General features: G+C 40.6%; 1 protein-coding gene across 3 annotated transcripts in view; it reads right to left on the bottom strand.

Moving 5' to 3' along the window:
* Positions 1 to 17,007, bottom strand: part of SLC1A7 (solute carrier family 1 member 7) — a 58,303-nt gene that overhangs the window by 21,571 nt on the left and 19,725 nt on the right. For all 3 annotated transcript variants that reach the window (XM_018552484.1, XM_018552485.1, XM_018552486.1), the window contains exon 3: positions 4,125 to 4,340. In XM_018552484.1, the coding sequence (XP_018407986.1) occupies positions 4,125 to 4,340 (216 nt within the window). The remainder of the gene's footprint in view (positions 1 to 4,124; positions 4,341 to 17,007) is intronic.

Here is a 17,007-nt window from a genome sequence, read left to right as displayed (position 1 = left end):
AATTTTTTCAGGGTCTAACCTGCACATTTAAGCTGTCCATACACTGGTCAAATTTCAGGCGATTCTTGCTAAATCGGCTAAAATTTGAACAGTGTGTGGCACCCTTAGATCTAGGGATGAGTTCAGGTTTGCACAGAACCAAGTCCGAACTTAAGCCCCATGTGAACCCGGAAGGAGCTCCTCCCAAACACAGAAAGAAGCTCCTTCCGTGGCACCCAATCAGCTGCGGGGGTGAGTGGGTGGGTGGGGGTTCACCTTGACGTAAGCAAAGGGATGGGATCCCTATGGCTACATGCCTATATTTGGTAAATGACATGTAGCTAATATGGCTATATGGCTATATAAGCTAAATGTTGGCAGCACGTTTACAGTTGTGGGGTAGGGAAAGCCCATGGCAGTTCCTTGTCTGGACGAGCTTAGTTTTGGCCCAAACCTGAGCTCATCCCTATTCAATAACCTCTCCACCTTCAAGAAAAGTAAATTTCTCATTAAACTTTTTTTGAAGGAGCCAGTCCAAATACTCTCAGTTGAAGAGCCAATCTGCTGCAGTCACCATTCAGTTATTCTGACAGCAGCATACCAGCCACTGTCAGAATACGGTAACCCATCAGGGCAGGAATCGAGCATATACGGCCAGCCTTAGTGGCGCGCTTCACATGCTTTTATTTTGAGAGCTATTGGGTCATCTGCTGACTTTCTACTAAACCAGTGAAGAGTCAGGAAGATAAAGCTATCAGCATGATTATATGAACCTTACATTTTCTCCTCTTTATCTAGGTGACCCTGTCTCTTCCTCTGGTCCCCCTATCTTGCTCCAGGCCTCCCTATGTGAACTCCAAATCTTGTCCCCACCACTACACTGGTTTAAACTTAGTTAGGCCTTCTCCACCTTTATTAGTCAGTAGGCCAGATGCCTGTTGCAGTTCCACCAGGAAGTCCCAGCTGAAACCTTAAAGCCATATTTCAGAGTGAAGTTTGTGGTTTTTGCACAGCTGTACTATGTACTAGAGAGGATTAGAAGAGCTGCCTGTAGTAGCTCTCTATCTCCTTTAGAGGTGGGATGATTAAAAATTGGAAGGACACCAAGCCAATCAGTATGTGTCGTTAAAGTGCAGTTTTAGGTGTAATTAGCAGCATTCGGGTCAGTTTCAGCTTGCTCTAGAAAGACAAGGTCACGTGACCGCCAGACAGATTGTCATTTGGTTTGTGGGGGGATTACAGTATTTTGATTCCAATAACTCACTATCAAGTAGTGAAATTACACTGGGAACGCGTCCAGCATAATCTAACGCATTGTTATAAGGTCAGTTTCTCCATGCCGTAAATTCTGTCACTTATTTACATCACATACTAGATATCCGCGAGTCCATGAAAGAAAACTAGAACAGCAATAAAGAATACAAATGGAAATTAGAGATTTTAGAGCTATGGTTAAGCGGATGCAATTCTCATTATTTTTATTTGTGATATATTTAAATTGTGAGAATACGGCGGATTGTTTTTTGGAGCAAAGAAGAAATGGGGAGATTACCTACAGTAGTGCCAATCTAATCAGGAAGGATCACAGCACAAATGGCAGACAGCTTAATTAGAACATGGAAATATTTTTTTAAAGATTGAATTAAGGAAGCAGGTGAGTTAGTTGTCAGTAAGATTTTGCACCAAACACTGTTTTAGATAAGAAAATGATGTCTTAGGGATCATTCATACCGGCGTGAATGACTATACACTGTAAAAAACCATACCATATTTCTAGACCCGGAAGTGACAAACGTTGTGTACAAACGCAGTCTGCAGCCTGTATAAATCAATGGCAGGCTGCGGCTGTATGCATGTACCACCACATCCAAACTATCTCCGTCCAATGCCATTCATCCGTCCTTGTACGGGTGTAAACACTTGGATGTGCGAGTATATGCATACAGCCGCAGTCTGCCATTGGTTTCTACAGGCTGCTGACCTGTCAATCCCGGGTGCAGAAGTATCGGCCATTTTGTATGGTGTACACACTATTCATGCCCAGGTAAACGTGCTCCAAATGTGGACCTAAACTAAAATGTAATTTAAGTCCAGGCAGATACAAAACACATGTTAATGCCTCTTTGCATTTATTAACCACTTGAAGTCCGTGGTGTTAAAACCCCTTCCTGTCCAGGCCATTTTTCAGTATTCAGCGCTGCGGTACTTTGACTGACATTTATTCCGTCATGCAACGCTGTACTGAAATTAATGTTATACCATTCTTTTGGGGACAGATAGAGCTTTCTTTTGGTGGTATTTAATCACCACTGGGGTTTTTATTTTTTACTATAGTAAGGAAAAATTACCGATTTAAAAAAAACAAAAAAAACTGTTTCCCCTATATTAAATTATAAAACATTTATTATTACTCAATTTTTTAGTAAAATATAAAAGACGGGGTCATGTCGGGTAAAAAGACACAAAACATGTCAAGCCTTAAAATTATGCGCGCCTTGAAACCTCAGAAAATTACAATACCCAAAATTGGCCATAGGTGACGCTTTAAAAGCTTTTACCGCTCATCAGTTTGGTGTTATCAGTGATTGAGGGCCCAGAATTATTGCTCTCACTGTGACATTCGCGGTGATATGTAACATGTGTAGCGTAATTGTTGTTTTCGCTCGCTGTCGCATCTGACGCATATTTACGTTTATATGTGCGTAAACGTGGGGGTAGGAGGACTTAAACAATTTGGTTTTTTTTAAAACTTTTTTTATATGTGACTTTTATTATTTATTTTACTTTTTTTTACACTTAATGTCATTGCTATTACATAGGGGGATAACGATCACCCTATATAATAGCAAAGGCACACTGACAGGTCCTTTTTATGGAGACATTAGGGGTCTCTAAGACCCCTAATGTCACTTGGGGACCCCCAAAGAAGCTGATGAAGCACAGATGTGCTTCATCAGCTTCTTCTCTCTGGCTATAGCAGCCAGAGGACTGACAAGTGAATGCGGAAGTGATGTAATACACATGACTTCTGCATTTACACTACGGAGGGAGCTCAGCAAGGAGGAAGATGCTGATCTCCCTCCAATCTTAGTCCTGACACCCTCCCGAGCCGGTCCCGGGCCGAAGAAGGGGCAGCGATCGGAAGGCTATAGAGCCGCAGAAAAAATAAGTGGTGTATTTACGGTAACCTGCCAATGTGAGTTTGCCACCTGTCCGGTTTTTTTTGCAACGAGCGGACGGCAAGCGGTTAATAAATCACACCTTTTTTTAACACAACTAGCCCTAAGTACTTGAAGATGACATGGTATCAACCTCTTACAATCCCTTGTACAGCAGCACTCAAACTAGGACAAGGAAGAGCAGAACTGGTAGCCAATTAGGTGTGCTGCATGCAAATGTCCTAACAAAGAACATGCTAATTGGACGAAACAGCTGTGTGTGTAGCGAAATTAACTTCATTGCCCAATCAGCAGGCAGGAGGGCACCTCTGTAGTTCTTCAATGAAACAGTGTCATCCACCTGGCTGTGCAGTATGGCAGGGCACTGTAAATCTCAGAACTGATCCCACAATGATTCTTCCATTGCAACAACTGGTATATTTTAATTACCTGTATTGTTATCTGTATGACCAACTTTAAGGTTAAAACTTCTTATAAGTACATGTTCTGCTGGGAGACATATATGGAAATTTCACAGCACTGTAAGGCCTGGTTCACATTTGGGCATGCCCAAGACGCGCGTCCCGGGAACGTGCATTTGTGCGTTTGCTGCAAGGTCCCATTGATTTCAATGGCGTCATATCTGCAATGCTCCTGCACCTGCTAATGGAAACGCAGCAGAAAACAGAGCAATTTGCGGGCCGCGTTTGGGGTGCCATTAAAAATGAATGGCACCGCGAGCGCATTTCGTGTTTGTACGCCATCACCACACATTCTAGGAACGCTCTGAACCAGGCCTTATAGATACGTAGGACAGAAAAATGTGCAGAATATGATACGTTATCACAAAGCAAAATCAATCAGTTTGTGTCATTTCCTATTGTTCATCGCTAAATACTCCTAGTTGCACAACCTCTGACAAACCTCTTCCACTGGAGGAATCAGCTGAGTGTTACAATATAACTCAGCTACTTGCTGCTCAGTTACCGGATCAGGTCCAGCAGAGCGTCCGCTGAGCTCATAACTGGCTTCCCGTGCTGTTCTGTGTTCTCCTTCTGCGCCGCACCCCCTGGATGGATGATGGATACCATGATTATCCCCACGATCACTGCCACAAAGGTAGTCCACAGGTAGTAGGCAATTGTGATAATGCCCAGGCGGCTGGACGTTTTGGCATCGAGAGCAGCCAACCCGGACATCAAGCTGAAGATACAAAGAGAGATATGATTACAATCACATCTTCAAAATATGCATTCTACTCTTCATCAGACTTTTAGGTCACAAAACAACAATCAGTGTTTTTTTGTAAGGGTGCAAAGAAATAAAACATTCAGGACTACATGTGGCCACCAGTCTCTCTTTTTACAAGGCAGGACTGAACCAAGAAACAAAATAAAGTTCTTGCCTCCTGAACCAACAGAAGGTTTACTTCTTCTTCAAGAATGACTCCCAATGATCTTAAAATAGGGCAAGAGCAGGCAATACATCATTCTAGATGTCTGGTATGGGAGGTACTCAGCACATTAGCACCCCTGCCAGCGTAGAAACAGAGAAACTGGGAACATTTCCATCCATGCTACCATGCACCAGTAACCCAAACAGGGAGCAAGGGAACATTTCCTTAAAACAGACACAGACACAATAAAATCTCAAAGATTCCAACCCTTCTCCAATCTATAGAGTTAAAACAAAGTTTTGACTACTTTTCAACTTGAAATGATATATTAGCACTACATGGAGCTAATACCCACATCTTCTTTTCACAGTTTTTGTGAAGATTGGTTAGATTGTTGATTGTAATTTCAAAAGAAAAGTGTCAACAATACAGCAGAAAAGCCAATGCCTTTTATCCATTTTACTGAAGCTGGACGTGAAAAACTGATATCAAAGTGCAGAGCATGGAAAAGATTAGGTGCAAAAGATCAAAATTCCAAATGGTGACAAAAACTGCCAATATGTGGTATGGGGGCAGAAAGTCATTACAAATCTGCAAGAGCTATCCAAAAATAGATGCCCCTAAATAATTTTTATTTTTATGGTGAAGATGTGGAAATAAATTAAGAACTGCTTTATAAAACTGGTAACAACTGGCTAGGACTGCATGCTTAAATCAGGTCAGTGACTCATCACATGGTGGATCAGGATAGACGTCCGCAATGCTAGCTCCAGTATGTCTGTCCACACAGGTTTTCATTAGGCTAACCATAGATGTATGTGAACACAGGGATGTGGTGGCATGATCTAACCATCTGCAGATATCCTCTGACCCTACTTCAGCCATAGAAGCTTGGGTCACTTGTTAAGGCACAACCAAGAGGGATACATGGCTAGCTTTTGCTGCTGCTACTTAGTACAGGGTAGATGATAGTGATCAGACATGGTAGTAACCTTCCCATCACTTTCTTCCCTGAGAACAGGTGTCTAGGAAGTTGCCCAGAGATGTGATGTAATCCAGAAATCTGATCTACTGTATATCAGCCCAGACAAGCTACAACCATCTCACACCCATAGGCATTATCAAAACAGCAGAGCAGACGGAAGTGGACCTAGTAGAACATAAGACCCACCTCATCTGTCCCAACACCACCTAAACCCACTGAGTGAATATCTCCTATACCTACTAGAATCCTGGTTCTATATATTTTCTGAACTTGTAATTTGTAGGTATTTTAAGAGCTAAATATTTAACAATGTTAGTTTTTCAGAGCCTGTCTCTTTTCCTGAAAATGATGCATTTCTAATTACACTGCGACATTAGAGGAGACATGCCATTGCAAGCCAAATAGCTGGGAAAACTGGCATGGAATTCATAGTTTGACCTGGGAGTGAATGATGTGTTATGTTTTCTCTGCACCTGTTCGCAAACAAAGCAGCAGTCTGTTTCTACGCTTGGATGTGGAATAACCACAAATCACATGCAAAAAGCCATCTGGACACTGATTCCAAATCACGTGGATTATAACAGAAGCTGTCTGGTCTTCTTATACTTAGAAGCACTAATCTTCAGAGAAGAAAGCCCTGCCACCTTCTTCTTACACTCAAGATGATTCCAGGGAATACCTTACACAAGGATGAAAATCTCACATATCCCTGTACTAAGATAACCTGGCACGTATTTCAAACCCTGCGTGACTCCAGGGCATGCCCTGTGCAAGGTTCACTACTTCACACTGTGACCCTGAACAGTGCCTCTCACACATTCTCCCACATCAGGTTTATTCTGTAAAACAAAAAACAACCTGCAAAGTATACTAACCCAATGCAGTCTATGAGAATGTATCCTTTAGTGACCGGACTATAGTAAAATGAAATTGACAGTTATGGGTTAATGCACTTTGTGCATGATGCTTAGTAAATACGCCTACGGCTTGATTATTCCATGCACATGAACATGTGTTTACGCAAGGCAGCACTTTCATTTTGAATGGTCTACCAAGGCACATGCACCTTTTTTTCAAGTGCACAAAGAACAGATGGTTCACATCTGTACCTTGTGATGTGCTAAAAGTCAAGTCCATTGTGGTGTTTTGGTGTGCCCTATCAAAATGAATGCCACCGGATTGCAGTGAATCCAGCTTTAATGTGACACCTAAATTCTGAACAATAACCTACATAAGCTACACAATGAACACACCATATCCATTTTGAGAGAAACTGGTGACAATCATTTTATATTTTTAAATGAATATACAGTGGGGAATAAATGCTGAATTGTCATTATCTACCTTGATAGATACTTTTTAACATGAGTTTCTTACAAAATAAAATGACCAAAAATGTATGAATCTGATTCAAAGTAGGTAAACTTCTAGCACATAGAAGCTAAAGGTTGTAAGCCATGTGAACTGCATCACTTGTTAACATTATGGTTATGTTAGTACTGTGTAATGTACATCCATACCATCAACCTGTCAATCTTTTGGAACCAAATCCCTCTGTCCTTCTTTTCTTTTTAGTTGTCACCCTCTCTGGCCTACTGTACAAATATCTATAAAAATTTATTTTTTAACTACCAAAAGTGTAATTATGCACTAAAGCCTTCACCCTATCTCTTACAGAGGGTTCACACCTAGGCGTATTACGCATGCACGTCTGTCGCGCGACCGCCACGCGTTTCTTTTACCGCGATTCGCGGTAAAAAAATCGTGCGACCGTCGCGCGATTCCGAAGGCTACTTGGCTGTATGCCGATGGAAAACGCCCTCCAAAACGGCCCAAAGAAGTACATGTACTTGTTTGGGCGTCAGCCGTTTTGTAGGGCGTTCAGATGGGCGGAAATACGGAAAGGTGTGAACCATACCCATAGAAAACAATGGGATTTTCATGGTTGTACGTTTTGTAGAGCGTTCATAGAGCGTTGAACGCCCGACAAAACGGAAAGGTGTGAACGGGGCCTTAATTATCTTGTATGCTATTTTGAAAAGCCAGGATAAAGGAAAAGTAATGGTGGAAAACAACAATTCTTGGTTTAACCAGTCATGATGAGATTGCTTAGAGAGCAGGAAAGACATTGACCTGCTCCTGTGGTATTTCACCCCAACCCTCGGCCCAAGCATAGGTATCACTTTGTCTATGCTTCCTCACCAGTGAGCTAGTTTCAAGACCATTTTGGCCAGCAAGGAGGGAAGCTTTAGGAACAGGTGAGAGCATTCTTTTTAGCAATTCTTTTGCTGGCCATTTGAGACCAGCAATGGGATATCTAGTGTGACACTGCCTTTGGGGTTCATTTTCACACAAGCAGTTTTCCCCACAAGCAATTTATTGACATTAAACTTATTTTTCATGCAATCATGTGCCACTTATATAAACCCTTAGAGTGTAGGATGCTTTGGAGATAGGAAAGACTTGAAAAACTCTGTAGAGGTCTGCGGAATATGTCAGGGACATAAAACATTTTTAAGAAAAGATACCTGGAAATGAACAAATGATTGCAAAATTCCTAAGTGGAAAAATGAAACTAAATCCAAATTTAAGTCATTTGAACTTTGTGTATTTGCCAGAGGAATGTTTTCATATCATAATTCCTGTAATTCAATTATTTGCTTTCCGTTAATGGCTTACAAACAACACTGTGTACTCAAGAATATAAATATATTTTGTTCCTGTTGTCCTTTGTTGTTTCCTGTGTTGGTTGGCATGTGCTTCTTTTCATTGAGCCAGCAACATCTGCAGCTTATAATTGACGAATTAGACACGTGGAATCAGAATAAACATTATTTGGGGAATTTTCAAACCAGCAACGCTATTTAGTGTCCGGTCTAGAGCCTGGAAGTCTTCAATGTCAGATATAATTGATATATAAGATTCTGAAGCAAGATCATACAATCCCATGTCGTGCCTTCAGAGGATTTAATACCCATATTAATGCAGTAATGTTTCCTACTGCTGGGTTTATTCCTTGAGATAAATTATCTATTCTTTATTTAGACAGAGATTGGCCCATGTGGTCAGAAGATTCCTGGACACGTGGACCATTGATGGTCTATTGCAGTATTCACATTTGCCATGGTTACTATTTGATGACACATAGCTTTGAAGCCAGGTGAACCCACAATATAATGTGTGTGTGCTCCTAGAGTGATGGTGATGGGTTTTTGCATGCAGTTGTGTACCACACTGAAATCACTCCTCCAAGCAGAGTATTATCTTCATGAACCTGACACTAAGGGGTCTAATTATACCTTAAAGTAGCTCTCTACCACTAGCATACAACACTTATTTACATGGTTCTGTATAGTAAAACTCCAGCAAGGGATGTTCCTTGAGAAAAGATGAGTTGGAAGATTTTCAGTATGTACAGTACAAGAACAGGCTGCTACTTTGTGATACTACATGATGTTCTTATGAAAGACAAACTGATTCAGAACAGATCATTCTGACCATGGCAACCTGTGCACAAAGCCAACTCCATAAAGACATTGTTGAGTTTGGTATGGAGGAACTTGAGTGACTTGCAGAGAGCCCTGACCTCAACCCCACTGAACACCATTGGGATGAATTGGAATACAGATCGTGAGCCTATTATTTAAAGTCCAACACCAGTAACTGGCCCCACAAATGCTCTCTTGGCTGAATGAGCACAGATTCTCACAGACAAACTCCAAAATCTTTGTGGAAATCCTTCTTAGAAGAATAGAAGCCGTTATAGCCAGAAAGGGTGGTGGAAAATCCATTAAATTGCCTTTGCTAGTGGAATTGGATGTCCAACAAGCTTATATTGGTGTTATTATCAGGAGTTCACAAACTTTTGGTTATATGGTGTATCTATAGTTAAACCATACCTCCCAATTTTCTGAGATGAGAAAGCGGGACACCATCCACCAAAATGTATTTCGGCAATGGGCACACCCCAACCACGCCGTCCCCCCAGATATGATGACCATTAAGAGTTTATATGCCAAAAATTATTGCTTGAACCCAGTCACCAGCAAACAAGATAATTAAGATATAAGATAAAGGTCTTGGTAAAACACTTTTGGTAAGCAAATAGAACCTTTTCATAGATATCTATACATCAGACCAAAAAGAGGGACCACCGAGGAGAAAAGGGTGGCACAGGGATTTGGTTCCAAATGAGGGATAATCCCTTCAGTTTGGGAGGTACAGCGGTACCTCGGTTCACGAACGCTTCTGTTTGTGAACAATTTGGTTCGGCATTGGGTGACGAACATGACTGCGGCCATCTTCCCCGCTACGGCACGTGGTCATGGCTTCTGGTAGTCAAGATCGTGGTCGCAAACAGAGCTGTCCACACTTGCTGTGAAGCTTTTTTTGTGTGCTTTTTAGCACAGTACTGTACAGTACTACAGTATTCAATCCAGCATGGCTGGATGTGATAAAATCCATTATGGAAAAATGAAATGAGTGCCAGGATTTCTTTGAGAAGCATCACCCCAACATAACTATAGAGATACAGAGTGTTGAATCCGATGAACGATAACGTTGTCTCATTTCCGGAGGGTTACGCAGCGCAGGAAAAAACAAGTGACATTAGACAGATTTTTCGCCAAAATTGACCCGGCAGCTAAGAGACAAAGAAGAGAGGAAACCCCTGAAGGAGATCTCCCCAATGTCCTTATGGAGGGGGACTCCCCCTCCAAACAATAACCTCCTCCCCACCCACCTTCCTGTCCTCCACGCCAGAAGTCACCCCAAGAAAGGTTGGTGTTCACTCTCTTCATACTGTACTGTACTTTGTTTCATATTTTTGCGGTTACACATTTTTTTACATGGTTCAGAACGGATTAACCTCATTTACATTGAACCCTATGGGAAAATTTGATTCTGTTCGCGACCAAAATCGGTTCGCTACCAGGTTCGTAGGGGTCAGAACGGATTAACCTGATTTACATTGAACCTTATGGGGAAATTTGATTGAGTTTGCATAGTTGATCAAGTTCATAAACCAAGGTACCACTGCATAGTAAAGTGTAGTTAGGCTAATAGACCTGCAGCAAGTGTTTGCAGTAGGATACAGAATCCAGCAAATTGCTGCAACAATGTAAACAAAAAAGTTCACATGTAAAAACTCTCCTAGATTATTACTAAATACAATCAAAATACAAATAATGTGTTACCTAACGTCTATCTGTACAAATGTCCTGTCACTGTGCTACGTGACATGTCAGGACCATGAAAACAAATCCATGTAAACAAGATGCTTGAGGTAATACTTTGATAGAGCCGGATTAGATGCATCACATCTTCAGGCAACATTACTAGAAATCAACCAGCAGGACTAAGAGTCATGGCAGTGCCTTTCTGGTTACAGAATACAAAGGGGAAAAAGTATTTTAATGTGTTATTAAACCAAAGTAAAAAAATCTATCATCACATGTCCACTATTAGTTACAATATTAAATGTTCATTAATTTTGCTGCCATTGTCATCTGTTCATCTCAGGATGAATCTCCGTAATTTCATAAACTGATTTCCTTTTTTTGCGTTGGTTACATTCACTAGCTGGGTCCCTATGGAGCTCCATCATAGCCATTGCAATTCGCGTGAAGCCGCTCTGTGTGCAGACACAGGGACATGCGATGTGTCATGTCCACCCCTTAGAGAATAACTCTGTTAATCCTGGAACACTAAACCACAACAAATTTTTTTAACGTAGCAGCAAAAAAAATATAGGTAACTGTGAAATAAAAGAACACTGGGATAAGAGAACCAGCTTCCTGGTAGTGATTATGGTGGACTAAACCTGCACACGGCCACTTATAGTCAGCAGCACGGAGGCATGTGACAGGGTGACAACTAGGGATGTTCAGATACCAAGTACCATACTCGGTACAAGTACTAATACAGATACTTTTCCAGCTCCAGGACTAGACTAGAGAAAAATTAAAAAGTTAGGAGGCAGCTGTCATTCTTAAGGAGCACACAAAGCTCCTGGGATTTGTACATCTCCGTTTTAATGCATTATTTGTTTTTTAATAAATATATATAAGTGATGTACCGTTGCCATTTTTCCAAGTACAAGTACTGATACTTGTCCAAGTACTCACAGATACAAGTATTGATACATTTTTGTTTATTGTCCTGTGACAGTTTTTCTAAAACAATACAGACTAATGATTTCAGGACAGTGGTGGAGCGCCAGAGCTAGGTCCCAGCTGCAACCGCTGCAACCCTGGTAGTTCTCATGAACATGCCAAGTATCGGCACTGGTATCTGAACTAGTATCTGGACATCCCTAGTGACAACACAGGAAAACAATTAGGAAACAGTTGTCACACTATAACCAGAAGTAGCTATACACAGCATCAGGAAGATCACTAGCTATTATGTGAATAAAAGCAGCAGATTTAAAAAGATAGAATATTTTTGAAATTATAATAAACCAATAAAACTTATTTTATATTTTAGTGATTGGATTTGAATCTACAGTACTTTAATATTCTTAGGAGATCAGCATTGGCAGTCAACTTATTTCTCTCACTTCATATAACATATACAATAAATCATCACTACCAGAAATATTTGCGGTGAAGAGCACAGGAAACGCTATACATTTATACCCATGACACCAGCTGTCAACCTAAAATATTTTTCAACAGAGAAGGTAAGTTTAATATTACAGAATAAGGTCAACCCAAAATATTTTAATAGACTAAACATTTGTCTTGAAAATAAAATATTGGTGTTGATCATCCAAGCTGATTTTCTTTATTTCTTTTTTTTGAGCCTCCATTTCCTATTTTCCAGTACTTGGCAGAAGAAATGCTCTATGTTATATTCTGTCTATGGGGGCTTAGAGACGATAACAGCCAGTACTTTTATTATACCAAACTGTATTTCAATAAATGTGGGCTCTGACAAGATCATGATGTTTACTTTGCTGAACTTAGGAGTTAATAGTTATCCATTAATCCTTCTAATAGCCTGGTAATTAAATGCTGGTTACAAAAACCTCAGAAATCCAAAGAAAAATAACAATAGACCGCATAGCTAACATGGAATAAAAATATACACAGTCCGAAGGACTAAGGTTAAGATACAGTACCAGAAATAACTTTCTTCACAGTCATGGGGCTTGCCTGTAACACTGCTGTCACCTTGTATTTATAGGTGATCTACACTGTAGCCTTTTGTTTGCAACAGTTTGTGCATACAGTTTAACTATAGATACGCCATATGACCAAAAGTTTGTGAATTCCTGATAATAATCACACCTTTCTAAGCTTGTTGGACATCCCATTCCAACATCGTATGCAATTATATGAAGCTGTCCCAACCCTTTCTGGCTATAAAAGCTTCCACTCTTCTAAGAAGGCTTTCCACAAAGATTCTGGAGTGTGCATGAGAACTTGTGCCCATTCAGCCAACAGAGCATTTGTGAAGTCAGGTACTGATGTTGGACTTGAAGACCTAGTATTCCAATTCATCCCAAAGGTGTTCAGGGTTGAGGTCAGGGCCATGTGAAAGTCACTAAAGTTCCTCCACAATAAACTTATCAAACTATGACCTTATGGAGCTGGCTTTGTGCACAGGCACAGTCCTACTGGGACAGAAAAGGGCCTTTCCTAACCTGTTGCCACAAGGTTGGAAGCGCACAATTTTCTAAAAGGTCTTTGTATGCAGTTATATTAACAGTACCTCTTGTATCTACACGGTAACACTACCCCTTGTATCTATTGGCTGTATAAATATAAATATTCCTGCTGCAGGAATACGCAAGTTCCTGACACAGGAATCCCCAATCGCACTTACATTTACAGATATGAATGGGGCTTTGTTGTGAGTTTATTGGTGTCCATAGTACCATACCGGATATAGTTTGATTTTATTTTGAAGTATAATATTTGGCAAGTGGCCCCCATGGAAGAAAAAAAATGTGTTGAATGGCCCCCGAGTGAATTGAGTTTAAGACCCCTGCTTTACTGGAAACACCTGAACTCAATAATTTGGGGGGTAATCACATACTTTCGCTCATAAAGGTAGGTATTTGTCTATATAATGTACATCCAGTTTTCCATTGAAATACAATACATGCAGAATTAAATTTTTTCATGTTATTAATGTTTTATGTAATTACGTTTATGTTTCTTCAACCAGTGGAAGCTTTAGTCGGGTAGGTCATAGCTTACAGCCCTTCAGCAATGTGCCTGTCCCTGTTTGCTTACATTTATTAACCTCTAACAAGTAAAAACAAATACAGTACATATTAATGGTATGAAAACTGTGAAAGGCCAGTAATTATTACTGTCAATTATGTTTATAGCTTCAAAATATCTCATGCTGCTGGACAAAAATGGGATATGAGCAGTTAGGATGGATCTAACACAGCAAATAAGTATCTAAATGTGATGCTAGTGGGCATACTCCCAACCATCCCAGTTTTGTCAAGACTGTCCTGAGATTTGAGCCTAACCTTGGGGTACCGCAGACCCACCTCATGTCCCGATGCCGATATCAGACCTCCGACAAGCACTGGAGAGTGTGGAAATGTATCCCCACTTCCTGTTTCAGGTCTGAAGGGGATGTGGTGTGGGGAAGGGAGGGGTCTTATCTGAGGTCCGAAGGGCAATCTAAAGGGAAGGTCTGAAGGGTAGTTTAAAAGGGAGGTCTGATCTGAGGTCTGAAGGGTAGTTTAAAGGTCAGGACTAATCAGAGCTCTGAAGGGTTATTTGAAGGGGAGGTCTGATCTAAAGAGTGATTAAAAAGGTTGGTCTGATCTGAGGTCTGTTGAATCTGAGGTTTGATGTCCAATGACGCTGGGCATTTTTCTGCCACTGAGCATCAACAGCAGGGCTTTACGTTTTTCTTTCTATACTGGGCCTTTTCTCTCTTCCACTGAACACCAGGAGTGGGGCATTTTTCTTTCTTCTACTAGTCACCCAAGAATTGCACATTACTAAGTACACCTCAAGTTTTTTTAAATAAAGTTCTTATTTTCTTCTCAGACAGAAAGCATCTGTAATAAAATAGTTTTAGGAAATGATAGTTTGTCCTGAGGTGTATGTGTAATATGTAATATTTTGTGAATAAAGGGAAAAAGGCACACGTGTGTAGTGTATACTGTGCGTACATTCAGACTCTGATTAACTATCCCCTTTTAAACCATTCCCAGTATTCAGCACCATGCACACGTTTGACAGTTTTTGCAAGCTGGCCCTCTTTATTAGTGATGTGTGGGGTGCTTGGAGCGAAGCAAGTTTGCCCGAGTTCACCCAAGCCTTCACAAAACTGGCACACACCTCTTCCAGCCCAATCAGAACCGCTACCTACATTCTATCAATTTGGTCCAGTTAACATAAATCATTAAACTTTATATGAACTCTGATATCTGATTTGGTCTGATTTCTGTCCAATCTCCGAGTTGCTTCCTGTAACTCCCTTTGTAGGCTGAGAGTTGTTGAACTGCCTAACAAAAAGATATTATGGTAACTCCATTCTCACTTCAAGCTGGGTCAATCATAAAGGATAGCAAGAGACTCCTCCCAGCTATGGTACTTGGAAATATTTCCGTGTTTTGAAGACTATTAGTAGCGGCAGCGACATTCCTTGCCCCTTTGTGAGGTGTAGCTGTAGGGCCGGGAATGTCCCGGCTGCAACTGAGGGAGGTGTGTCAGAGACAGTTTACAATAGCTTGGTCGAATTTGGCAAAACTTGGATTGCACCAAGCCCCTGCACATCACTACTTTTCATCAAAGTCTACAGTTGGGAGGTATGCTGGTAGGTAGGTCATCTGGTATCTTATTAAAGCTTCATATAGCTACCAATATACAGCATAGAGTACAATATTGTAGTTCTGGTGCCCTATTTTGCATAGTATTGTACTGTGCTTTTATTGTATATTAAAAACACTTGATATACCTGCATTTCCCTTTCAGACTGCGGCAATACCACAAAGCTCTGCCAACAAGCCGAGACGATTTTATATGAACATCACACAGAAACTTTGGCTGTCTCATAAAACCCTTACATGCTGCCACAGACACACTTAACAGCCATCTCCTGGGTGTCATAACGTAAGCTCGTTTTAATGTGAGATACAAGTAGAAGCTAAAGGGATTGCACCAGACTCCTTGGAACCATACAATTGTTTCTCATTACAGCTACATCCCATGTGTATCACATTTTCCCATCGTCTGCAGTTTTAGGCTCTGTGAATCATGAATCTGCACAGACTCCACCGCTCTCAAAATTATTCAGGATTTAAATGTTCTTTCAGTGCCGGAAAAAATGTCTGTGGTATACATTTTTTTTTTAACGTTTCTTTAAGTTGTTTTGCAAAAAGATTGTCTCGTGTTTTTAATGTTAAGGAAGAATGTGACGAGGAACCTTTCCGTGCTATAAGAGGGGGTACGCCTATTGCTCGGGGTTTGTTTAATCGCTACAATTAGGAACTCCTTGGCCTAATGATGTGCATATGGATTCACATAAAACAAGGTTTGGTGTTATTCTGGAAATTCCATTAGCTACCAGATCTCCTAGTACCAATGATACAAAATAATTATATTCTTCAATATACAGCAAATTAACCATGTTTTGTAAGTTTGTGATATAGAGAAGCATTATGTACTATGGCTTGGACAATCAAGGCAGGATTTAAATATTGCACTGCATATATTCTTTGTGCCATGGATTTAACAATCCACAAACTTTCCTTTGAGACTCTGGTCCATGTTGACATAAATGCAACACACAATGTCCGCATAATTGTCACCTGTATATTGATCCTGTTCTACCACATCCCAAAAGTGTTCTATTGGATTCAGATGCATTGGCTGACCTACTATTTGTCTTTCTACGAAGAAACTGGGATTTTTGTGACCAGTCCCGTCTTCAACTTTTTTGGATGAGCCTGTACCCACTGTAGCCTCAGATCTCGATTCTTGTCCAACGGAAGTGGAACATAATGTGGTCTTCTACTATTTTAGACCATCTGCCTCAAAGTTCAACAGGTTGTACATTCTGAGATGCTTCTCTGCTCACCACAGTCGTAAAGAGTAGCTATCTGAATTGCTGTAGCCTTGCTGACAGCTCAAACCAGTCTGGTTCTGACCATCAAAATCAACAAGGCTTTTCCACATAACTGCTACTTACTTGACATTATTTTTGTTTATGACACCATTCTGAGTAATCATCAGTCACAGAAATACTCAATTTAGGCTAACTGACACCAACAATCATGTTACAGTCAAGACCACAATTTTCCCCCATCCTGTTTGATGTAAACATTAAAATTGAAGCTCCTGGGCTATACTGTATATGATTATGCACGGTTGAATTGTTCTGCTGATAATTGCATGACTAAACAGGTGTAAAAGAGTTCCTAAGAAATTGCTCGGTGAGTGTAAATGTAAATCCCTAAATCACAAAATGTTCATTATTTAAGTGATATTTAAGTGACATTTTTATTTTGG

The sequence above is a fragment of the Nanorana parkeri genome, unplaced genomic scaffold (genome assembly GCF_000935625.1).
Source record: "Nanorana parkeri isolate BGI_ZX_2015 unplaced genomic scaffold, ASM93562v1 scaffold89, whole genome shotgun sequence".
NCBI lineage: Eukaryota > Metazoa > Chordata > Amphibia > Anura > Dicroglossidae > Nanorana > Nanorana parkeri.
This window is presented reverse-complemented; position numbering and strand designations above follow the sequence as displayed.